This window comes from Anastrepha ludens, chromosome X, assembly GCF_028408465.1.
Source record: "Anastrepha ludens isolate Willacy chromosome X, idAnaLude1.1, whole genome shotgun sequence".
In the NCBI taxonomy this organism is placed as follows: Eukaryota; Metazoa; Arthropoda; class Insecta; order Diptera; family Tephritidae; genus Anastrepha; species Anastrepha ludens.
This window is the reverse complement of record NC_071503.1, coordinates 68,413,073-68,425,124: the sequence shown is the minus strand read 5'-3', so window position 1 is coordinate 68,425,124 and position 12,052 is coordinate 68,413,073. Positions and strand designations below refer to the sequence as shown.

Below are 12,052 nucleotides of genomic sequence, written 5' to 3'. Positions count from 1 at the left end.
CTTTAGTAATAAGAATTTTAAGTTGGAATTTAGCATTTTAAGTAGAAATTAAGCATTTTTAAATTGATGCAAATTTGAAGTTATTTATTGTAACATACTAAACATTATAAATCATCATAACAAATAACACAACTAATAATTGAAAAGGTATATATATATAATAACACAACAAATTAAATTGATTAATACAAATAATTATTACATATGATTAAAAAGTCATGTCATTCATATTTAACGCATCTGGTATAAATCTTTGGACATGGGCGACATATTTGGCACAAGTAGCTATATTTAATTTGGCGATGTTCGGTTTTATTACATTTTCTAGCCGTTGCAGGCGATACTCAGTTTGAGTCAAATCTACTCTATTTTCGCCAGCCAAAATTTGTGGCAGTTCAATTGCCAGCTCACGTTTTACACCAGCTTTCAGGGTTGACCAGGCAAGCTCAATTGGGTTGAGCATTGGGCTGTATGGACTTAATCTCAGCAGGCGGTGATCAACAAATTCGTTTTCTGCAAAGACATCCTCAATGGAAGTATGGCAAGGTGCATTATCTATTACCAATATTACTGGTGATTGGCAAATATTTCGAGCATTACGAAGACAACGACGAACAAACTCATTAGCTTCTGCTTTTTTAAATGCACCTCTTCTTACTTCATGATGAATTAAGCCCAGATTTCCTATACATCCAATTAGGTGAATATTAGCTCCACGACTTCCAGCTGAAATAAACGTACAACGGCTTCCTTTTTTGGACCGGCCTCGTTTTCTGGATATAAATAAGTTAAAATTGGTTTCATCCATATAAATAATAGGTTTATTCTCCGATTGATATTCTAAAAGTTTCTGAACATACACACATCTTTTTCTTTTATTTTCTTCATTATTTGCTCTTTCAGGTTCGTTTCGAATCTCTTTCAATGTATAGATTAAATTATCTAAATGTTTGCGGAAACATTCTGTAGAGGCATTAACGTGATGATGGTGCTGGAATTTTTCTTTAAGTTGTTTTAGTGTTATTTTTGGATTTTCTTCAATATATTGTTCCATTAAAAAAATGATGTTCATTTGTTATTTTATTTTTCCTTTTTCCTCCACGTTGTTTTTCACTTTGTGGGTTTTCCTTAACCCACCTATATGCAGTAGACTTTTTTACTCCTAATGTGTTTGATAGTGCTCTCCAATCTTCATTCTTGTTGTACATTGCTTGAATTTGTTTTTTAATATTATCAGCTTCAATTTTTTTAATGTAAGCCATTTCACGGTGTCATATTAATTAATAAAATATGAATAAAATAAGAAAAACAAAATTCAATAAAAATATCGGTTTTATGCACAGCATTCTTTATTTATTTAATTACAATCCTTATGACTAAAGTTTAAAAGACATTCAAATTGTTTATTCCCAATTTGAATGTGTTTATTCCCAATTTGAATGTGTTTATTCCCAATTTGAATGTGTTTATTCCCAATTTGAAATTGTTTAGTCCCAATTTGAATGTGTTTATTCCCAATTTGAAGTTGTTTAGTCCCAATTTGAAGTTGTTTAGTCCCAATTTGAATGTGTTTAGTCCCAATTTGAATGTGTTTAGTCCCAATTTGAAGTTGAAAAGGTATAGATATCCAACACAAGCTGATCTAAAGGGCTGAGTAGTTGAAGACTTGAAGCTTCACCTATGGTGTAAGTAAGCTCTGGTCCACAGTAATCGATAGGACCAAGCGGCGTGAGACCAGACGGCTGCACAAACTGTCAAACAACTCTGCGCCGCTTACCCTCTCCAGCGATAAGGTGTAGGTGGTCATCAATAAAACGAAAGCTTCAAAAGCCATTTGCCCCGACGAAATTAACATGTTGATATTAAAAAACATGAGTACATTAGGAGTAGGATATTTCACAAAGGTCAACCTCTCCTTCGCCTCTCTCATAACTTCTGAAAAGTGGAAAGCAGGGAGGAAGGTACCATTATTGAAAGCTGGAGAGTCCTATCGCCCGATAACTATTCTTTCCCCAATAGTGAAAATAATTGAGACTCTCCTATTTCGACTCTACGTGAAACATCTCACCCCAACCACAGATGAACATGGCATAGTACCACCATGGAGCTCACCGCCATAAACACTCAGGTTAACCGCGGGCTTAACCAAAATCGCACCTGCAAGAGAAGCGTCCTAATAGCATTGGTCCTGTCAAAGTTTTCCGATACAGTCAGTCACTCCATGCTATTAGATAATATCCAATACTTGTATATCTCAAAGCTCTCTCAATCATCAGAGGGAGTTTTACTGGTCTCTTGAGCTGAAGAGTGTTCGATAATGGCGTCCGGCAATGACGTTTATCTCGTCAGCCTATCTCGCTTTTTCACTGTAAGGAATATCCAGCTTTGCACCACTAAATCCACAGCGAGCCTTTTACCACCTGGATGAAGGAGGTCAAACTGCAGTTAAAGGTGAAAGTCAATGCCACGCCAATACTAACCGTTAACAACCCATCTTCGCATACAACCGCGAGCAAGCAATTTCTGCAAGGGTGCTACCGTAGGACCGTGGGAATCAACCCTGTAGACATTCGCTAGGGCTTGAGCTACCTTACAGGAGAGTCAGGGGATATCTCTTCGACTACACCGGCGCGATCCAAGACCAAACACAACTGTAAATACTGGAGTGGACAGTATATAGACATACAATAAACGACATTCAACGAAGGGGAGACTATCGCCACCTTACTGAACTCCTGACCCCCGAGTGCCGTTGTCGGAGTTCAATCAGCACCCATTGGAAGAGCTCTAACTTTGGCTGAACTGGATATTGTAGCAAGTTTAACTCGTACATATCCTAAATCGACCTCGACATTCTCAGTATACCATACTTAGTCCTGCCATAAGTTCTGTTACAAGTTAAGTCCATTCTTCTTCTTCTTAATTGGCGCTATAACCGCTTACGCGATTTTGGCCGAGTTTAACAAAGCGCGCCAGTCGTTTCTTTCTCGTGCTAACCGGCGCCAGTTGGACACACCAAGTGAAGCCAAGTCCTTCTCCACCTGATCTTTCCAACGCAGAGGAGGCCGCCCTCTTCCTCTGCTACCACCAGCTGGTACCGCATCGAATACTTTCAAAGCCGGAGCGTTTGTATCCATTCGGACGACATGACCCAGCCAACGTAGCCGCTGGATCTTTATTCGCTGCGCTATGTCTATGTCGTCGTAAAGCTCATACAGCTCATCGTTCCATCGTCTGCGATATTCGCTGTTGCCAACGTGCAAAGGTCCAAAAATCTTACGCAGAATCTTTCTCTCGAACACTCCAAGCGTCGCTTCATCGGATGTTGTCATCGTCCAAGCTTCTGCGCCATACGTTAGGACGGGCATGATGAGAGTCTTGTAGAGTGTTAGTTTTGTTCGTCGAGAGAGGACTTTACTACTCAATTGCCTACTTAGTCCAAAGTAGCACTTGTTGGCAAGAGATATTCTACGTTGGATTTCAAGGCTGACATTGTTATCGGTGTTAATGCTGGTTCCTAAATAGACGAAGTCTTTTACAACCTCGAAATTATAACTGTCAACAGTGACGTGGGTGCCGATACGCGAGTGCGCCGACTGTTTGTTTGAAGACAGGAGGTACTTCGTTTTGTCCTCGTTCACCACCAGACCCATTCGCTTTGCCTCTTTATCCAGTTTGGAGAAGGCAGAACTAACAGCGCGGTTGTTAAGGCCGATGATGTCAATATCATCGGCATACGCCAGCAATTGTACGCTCTTATAAAAAATTGTGCCTGAGCGATTAAGTTCTGCGGCTCGCACGATGCTCTCCAACATCAGGTTAAAGAAGTCACACGACAGGGAGTCACCCTGTCTGAAACCACGTTTGGTATCAAACGGCTCGGAGAGGTCCTTTCCAATTCTGACGGCGCTGTTGGTGTTGAGCAACGTCATCTTACATAGCCGTATTAGTTTTGCGGGGATACCAAATTCAGACATCGCGGCATACAGGTAACTCCTTTCCGTACTGTCGAATGCAGCTTTGAAGTCGACGAAAAGATGGTGTGTGTCGATTCTCCTTTCATGGGTCTTTTCCAAGATTTGGCGTATTGAGAATATTTGGTCGATGGTAGACTTTCCAGGTCTGAAGCCACACTGATAAGGTCCAATCAGTTGGTTGACGGTGGGCTTCAGCCTTTCACACAATACGCTCGCTAGAACCTTATAGGCGATATTTAGAAGACTAATCCCGCGGTAATTGGCACAAATTGCAGGATCGCCCTTCTTATGGATTGGGCAGAGCACACTTAAATTCCAATCGGCAGGCATGCTTTCATCCGACCATATTTTGCATAGGAGCTGATGCATGCACCTTACCAGCTCCTCGCCGCCATGTTTGAATAGCTCAGCCGGCAGTCCGTCGGCGCCCGCGGCTTTGTTGTTCTTTAGCCGCGTTATCGCTATTCTCACCTCGTCATGATCGGGTAGCGGAACGACAATTCCGTCGTCAACGATTGGGGTATCGGGATCTTCACTTTCTCGGTGACATGCGCAGCTGTCACTGTTTAATAGGTTCGAGAAGTGTTCCCTCCATAATTTAAGATTGCTCTGTACGTCGGTCACCAGTTCGCCGTCTTTGTTCTTACAGGAAAACGCCCCGGTCTTAAAACCTTCTGTAAGCCGCCGAACTTTCTGGTAGAATTTTCGGGCGTTGTTCCTGTTGGCCAGCATCTCAAGCTCTTCGCACTCACGTATTTCGGCCTCTCGTTTCTTCTGTCGGATAATACGTCTCTCTTCCTTTTTCAGCTCTCTGTAGCGATCCCACATGGCTCGCGTTGCGCCCGATCGCAGCGTGGCTCTATAGGCGGCATCCTTTCTTTCTGCGGCAGCATGACATTCCTCGTCGTACCAATTGTTTTTTCGGGCTCGCCGGAATCCGATTTCTTCTTCGGTAGCGGTACGTAGGGAAGGAGAAATGTTGCTCCATTGCTCGCGCATGCCGGTTTGTTCGGCAGTGCTCTCCGAGAGCAGGAGCGAGAGTCGAGTGGCGAATCTTCTGGCTGTCTGTCGTGATTGCAGCTTTTCGATGTCGAACATTCTTTGCGCAGGTAGATGTACGTTTTTTGCTGCACAGAGGCGGGTGCGCAGCTTGGCTGCAACAAGGTAGTGATCCGAGTCAATGTTGGGTCCTCGGATCGTACGTACATCTAATACACTAGAAGCGTGTCTTCCATCTATCACAACATGATCGATCTCGTTTCGCGTTTTTCGATCAGGGGACAGCCAGGTAGCTTGGTGTATCTTTTTGTGCTGGAATCTGGTGCTGCAGACTACCATGTTTCGGGCCCCGGCGAAGTCGATCAGCCTCTGTCCGTTACCGGATGTTTCGTTGTGTAGGCTGAATTTTCCGACTGTGGGACCAAAAATTCCCTCCTTGCCCACCCTGGCGTTGAAGTCGCCAAACACGATTTTTATGTCGTGGCGGGGGCAGCGCTCATAGGAACGTTCCAGGCGCTCATAGAAGGAATCTTTGCTCGCATCGTCCTTTTCTTCCGTCGGGGCGTGGGCGCAAATTAGCGATATGTTGAAAAATCTGGCTTTGATGCGGATTGTTGCGAGACGCTCGTCCACCGGAGTGAACGACAGTACTTGGCGACGAAGTCTCTCTCCCACAACAAATCCGACACCGAATTTGCGCTCCTTTACATGACAGCTGTAGGCGACGTCGCAAGGTCCTATGTTTTTCTTGCCTTGCCCCGTCCATCGCGTTTCTTGATTGGCAGTGATGACAGCCTTTATTCTCACGAGGACATCAACCAGCCGGGCAGAGGCACCCTCCCCATTAAGGGACCGGGCATTCCAGGTGCATGCCCTCAAATCATAGTCCTTAGTTCGTTTGCAGGGGTCGTCATCAGTGTTGGAAGTTCTCATCCGAGGCTTTTTTAATATTTTCATTGGGGGGGATTTTTAAGTGGCGGGTCCCAAACCCAACGCACAACCAGCTATCCTGGAATGTTTCGCCTTCTCACTTTAGCTCACTCCCGAACGGGTGTTCGGAAGCTACCCAGAGGATACGTGGGCTAATCCCGGCCGTTGTGAGCTGCTTGAACCATATGTAGAAGAATCGTCCTGGCCACTCCCAAGTGAATGGCGATCAGTAACTTTCCCCACTTGCGTGGACTTCTACACATGGAACCATCCTCCTTAAGTCCATTATAGATATGAAATTATAATACTATTTTTTCTGAAATTAGTTTAATTTAATAATGCAATAAATATTAAAAAAATTTAAATTTTCATTCGAAATGGTTACCATTTCCTTTTACAAAAGCCTTCAAATGATTCGGCCATTCAGTTATTGAAGCATGCATTGTTTCCATGGGTATTGACGTCTCTGCTCGAACCAAAGATTGTTTGAGACTTTCCAAATTTCTTTGAGGTCTTCCACAGGCCATTTTCTCTAATTCGAACTACAAACTGTGGTTCAATGGATTCAGATCTGGGATTCCAGACGGCAAATCTTCTTATTAAAAACTTCTTCAACTGCAAAAATTTTTTCATCTGTGAAAAGAACATTTTCATGGCCGTTGATCGTGTGCCACCGAAGAAGCTGCTTGCATCTGTCGAGTCTAATTTTCTTCAAGCGCGTTATGAAAAGATGATCAGTTGAGCGACAAAAGGCTTTGATGTGGAGATTATCTTTTAAGTAGTCTTGACATGGATCTGGTCCATACATTCATATCTCTGGACTTGATTTTCTGCTTGTTGAGGGGGTTTCGCGAATTCTTTCTCGAATGGCCTTAATGGCTGCTGGGCTCGAGCCACGCGAGGACTACCACTTCTTTCTCTGTCTGTCACTTCAGACTTTGGGAAAAATGATTGACATTATCGAAATATTAAGTTTTTTCATCAATTGGAAAATCTCACGTGGACTTTTACCGCACTTATGTAATGCAATCGGCGGCCGCCGTACCCGAACGGGTTGGCGCGTGATTACCATGCGGAATTCAAAGAGATCGTAGGATCGAATATCGGTAAAATACCAAAATGAAGAAAAAGTTTTTTCCAACAGCGGTCGCCCCTCGGCAGACAATGACAAACCTCCGAGTGTATTTCTGCTATGAAAAAGCTCCTCATAAAAAATATCTGTAGGTCCCTCCATTGTTGTTCCACAAATCAAGACGCACGCCACAAATAGGAGCATTACCAAATACAGAGCATTACCTTCAAACCATGAATATTCGGCTTTGGTGTCGATTTGGTTGGTTGACCTGGCTTCACATATGATCTTTTACGCTTTGGGTTGTCGTAATGAATCCACTTTTCATCGCCAATGACAATACGATGCAAAAACGATTTCCTTTTGTGGCGATTAAGCAGCATATAAGACATGCAAAATCGTCTCTCAACGTCTCTCGGCTTCAATTCGTGTGGCACCCAATTTCCTTTTTTGTGAATGTATCCGGCTGCTTTTAAACGATTAGAAATGGCTTGTTGAGTGACTTCCAATGTTTTTCCAAGTTCTTCTTGAGTTTGACATGGATCTTGATCGAGTAATGCCTCCAATTCGTCGTCTTCAAACTTTTTTGATGGACCTGATCGCTTTTTGTCTTCTGTGTCAAAATCACCACTTTTAAATCGTGCAAACCACTGCTGACATACTCTAACCTCTGGAGCGTATTCAGGATAAGCTTCTGAGAGTAAACGATGTGCTTCTGTGGCACTTTTCTTTAAATTGAAGAACAAAAACAAACCTCGCCGCAAATGCTGTTTTGTTGGAACGTAACATAATTTGATATTTTGACTGTAATAAAATAGATTTGTTTAATAATATTCACTGTGACATATCAAATTTACTTAATTTTTTGGCGTGCTTTAACATAGAATAGCTGTCACTGTCAAAATATTGACTACATAAATAGATATGAGGTTAGAAAAAAATACGAAATTAATTAGTTCTACATCCGATACATATTCATATGTCCTCTTAGATGAGAGCCAATTTTTTTGGACAAAAATAGGGTTGCTTGTGCATAAAGACCAAATAAATGTTATTGTTAAGGTGAGGTGTTTGTCAGCATTTCTTTAATTTCCCAACCACAATACTTTGTATAAATAATTTGTAAAATTTAAAGAAGTGCTTACAAAAAGGGAAAATGTCAAAAGTTCTCCTCAGTTACTCGAAAAAGCTCGATGTACTTAATCTAACGGTAGAACATTTTCTAGAAATGAGCATCAACCAGGCGTGCGAGTACTCGTTACTCATTTGCCCGGCTGTTAGAAAATGTGCGACAAAGTTGAGAGCTCTGATTTGTAGAAACTTCTTCGTGATATATGAAAGCAATCGCATTAGTGATCGTTTGTAAATATTTAATTGTGTCGAATTGAATACGCATATGCAAGATTTTAAAGTTAAAGGAGTTATATAAATATATTCCTTTCTAAAAAATACGTTAGAAAAAGCAAATTGACCTGTAACGTATACAACTTTAAATTTTTTTAAGCTAAGAAACTACCGAAAGATGTTAATCCAGTTGGTGTGTTTGCAAACAATGAGCTTGATTTGGAAGAAGTAGACGTATATGGATTCGATTACGACTATACCCTGGCATGCTACAAGCCTTGTCTACATGACTTGCTGTACAATTTAGGCCGTGATAGATTGGTCAAAAAGTTCAAGGCAAGTTGTATATATATTTTCGCTCCTGTTATGTACTAGGATAAAGGTAATCATTCTACTTCCAGTATCCTGAAGATATCTCAAAATTAGAGTACATTCCGGGATTTGCAGTTCGTGGCCTCCATTATGATATCGAGAAAGGTTTGCTTTTGAAGCTCGATTCATTCCTTCAAATACAGCTTGGCTCGGTTTATCGAGGACTCACTAAGATTCCCGATGTGGAAGTTTTAAAACTTTATAAAAATCGCATATTACCTATTGCATATGTTGAGGGCCAATCCAAAAACTACCAGGTAATTAATATCTATTGAATTCTATAGGAGTCTTCAGACCGTAAAATTTCCCGAATATCATATAGACTAATACCGGGTTGTCGAAGTGACATATGACCTGATAAAGCATCTCGGTATTGCCTCAGCTGTTTGAGTTCACATTATAAGTGTAAATTTAGTTAGTAGCATGAAAATTTATTTTAAAAATACTTAAATAGAAAAATTAGTGCATTCTGGCTAAATATAATATAATATATTCAAAGCTACCGAATTGAAGCATTACCGAATCTGGTCTGAAGACCTCTTATTTTAGTTTAGCTATACTGCTCATTTTTGGTTTCCCTAAGCCTAATGCCAGGGGAAAAATGGTTCAACTAGCTGACTTGTTCTCCGTTCCCGAAATGTGTCTTTTGTGTAACGTTGCGGAGTATTTTGAAGGAAATCACATCGACTACAACCCCGAAATCTTGTTTCACGATATTAAATCAGCGGTCCAATCATGTCATCCTATAATGCACGAAATTGTTATGAAAAACGTAGAGGATTATATTGAAATAAACGCCAGATTACCGGAATATTTTGAGAAATTAGTTAAAGCGAGCAAAAAATTGTTTCTAGTAACTAATAGTCCTTTTTCCTTTGTGTAAGTAACTAAGTTCTTAAATCTGATATATATAAAACTCCTTTACTTTGTACAGAAATCGAGGAATGACTCTGCTGGCCGGCGAAAAGTGGCGAAAATTTTTTGATGTTATAATAGTTCAGGCGCGAAAGCCAAAATTTTTTACAGATGATTCGCGACCCATTCGCTTATATGATGAACAAACAAATTCACATGTTTGGGATCGAGTTTCTAAGCTTGAAAAAGGGAAAATATACTACGAGGTAAAAAGGTATTACTGATAAGAATTTACCGTACATTCATGTATTGATATTCCCAGGGAACAGTAAAACAGCTACAAGATTTAACTGGATGGCGTGGACATAATGTGCTGTATTTTGGTGACCATCCATATAGCGATTTGGCAGATGTGACATTGGAGCATGGATGGAGGACGGGAGCTATTATTAATGAGCTCACTGTACAACATTTACATTTAGCTCAGTAGCCTCAGAAAGTCTTAATAATTATGTTTTTTTCCTCTTTAAAACAGCATGAGATTGAGACATTGAATAATGTTAGTTTCAAAACTAACGCGAATTGGCTTCAAATGCTAACCCAACTCATAGAAGAAATTCAAGACTACGACTGTGAGGCTGCACAGATATGTTTAGAAAAATGGCAACTAGAACGAGATATGCTCAGGTACACGATGATCCATTCATATATTTAATAAAAATATTGCTTAATGATTTAGGAATCAAACTAAAATGGTGTTTAACAAGCAGTTTGGCAGCGTATTTCGGACATATCACAATCCGACGTATTTTTCTAGGCGACTTTTTCGTTTTGCTGATATATATACAAGTGATATAACAAATTTGGCCAACTATTCTGTCTTTCATACATTTTATCCTCGACGAGGAGTAATGCCCCATGAATACATTTCGTACTTCATGTAAATAAAATGTCTTTATTATAAATATTATATAGCCGCTGTCATAACCGTAATCGGTTTTTAAATTTTAATTCTATCGTTGAATTTTTTACAGTAGTTCTTCCTCGGATTTAAAAGCTAGCTATTTTTATTTAGATAACGCTTATTATTTGACAACACTTACTTAAGCAGTAACCGCTTAAAGCCCAAATGTGGCTAACTACTAAAATTTATTTAAGTTAAGTGATGTGGGTCTCCACATGTATTTTTTTTCGTCGAAAGATCAAGCTCAGAGTGATAAAATCATGTACGCCTTGATAACAACTAAAGATACTAATAATATAAATACATACAAATAAAATTGTATTTACTTGTCTACCGCTTGAAATGTTACTCATAGGTATTGGTAATGTGTTGAATAAATCTGTTATTAAATTTATTTAAATGTATTTGTTTCAAAAGGCAAAAAAGAGATTGTACTAAAGAGTAAGTCATATGGCGCATTTTATAAATAAGTGAGCTATTTATTTTTTCAAATATGGAATCAAACGCCAAACAAACAACAATACAGTTTTCAACAATAAATTTATAGTACTTGTTTCGAGCGTTGAGTTATCAAATCAATTTAATCTGTACCTTTTTATGAATACCGACAAGTTCCTGTCTTCATAGGCACCCGAGTTGGCACAAATAATGGCGATTTCTCTTATGCTACAAATATCAACGTGTATTGCCAATTTAAACTCTTTTTTTTCGCTTTTTTTCACTCTATGTATATAGAGTGAGTAACATCTTATTTCATGCAGTTTCAATTTAAGTAGCATATAGAGATTGTTGTAAGGTGAAAACCTGTCGCAATTAAAAAAAATGATATAATAATATTTAGTTAAATGCTTTACCAACAAAGGGAAAAACGCTGTAAAAAATTGCTAAAATAATTCATTTAAGCAGTTCTACAGTTCAAGCATCTAATGATGCGGCAATAAAATGTAGCGGGGAGAAACCTAAATCCTTAATTGTTGCGACAATAAATGTTGCGGGGGAAAATCCTAAATACAGGCCACAAAACTTGCACAATCCTTCGTACCCTATTCCTAGTATTCTCCTTACAAAAATGAAACGTTTGTTTATTTATTATAATAAAATTTATTATTCGAAATTCAGTACTGCTGTCTTCAGGTACATCATCTTCAGTGTTTTGTTTAAATATTTTAGAAGATGTATTCTCAATACTTTCATCACGTTCCGCTGTTTTCGGAATAGACATATTCTTTCTTTTCACTGAACGCGACTTATTAATATTTTCAGAACTCCGAATTTGTCTTGAACTTTTCCAGAATCACATCCCATGGTAAATTACTTAAAAAATAATTTATTTTAACACACAACTATCGACTGCTCAGTGCATACTGTAGTAGGCATACTGGCAACAAAAAAACATTTTTCAGCACTTGTGCTACCTAGAAATTGTAAATATATATAGTAGTACACGTAAGGGTATATATATATTGAGGTATACTTATATTTATATACATCGAAATGGATATTCATAACAATAACAATACTTGCTCTTGAACGCTCCGG

General features: G+C 39.4%; 1 protein-coding gene across 2 annotated transcripts in view; it reads left to right on the top strand.

Annotated features, from left to right (window-relative positions):
- Positions 1-10,907, top strand: part of LOC128869634 (5'-nucleotidase domain-containing protein 3) — a 65,201-nt gene extending 54,294 nt beyond the window's left edge. Inside the window, exons 2-8 of one of the 2 annotated variants that reach the window (XM_054112208.1) lie at positions 8,483-8,658; positions 8,724-8,951; positions 9,278-9,573; positions 9,629-9,815; positions 9,872-10,012; positions 10,085-10,236; positions 10,320-10,907. In XM_054112208.1, the coding sequence (XP_053968183.1) occupies positions 8,483-8,658; positions 8,724-8,951; positions 9,278-9,573; positions 9,629-9,815; positions 9,872-10,012; positions 10,085-10,236; positions 10,320-10,407 (1,268 nt within the window). In that variant the 3' untranslated portion in view covers positions 10,408-10,907. Of the gene's footprint in view, positions 1-8,482; positions 8,659-8,723; positions 8,952-9,277; positions 9,574-9,628; positions 9,816-9,871; positions 10,013-10,084; positions 10,237-10,288 lie in introns of both variants that reach the window. The other variant, XM_054112207.1, reaches the window with a different exon arrangement.
- Positions 10,908-12,052: the final 1,145 nt, after the last annotated feature.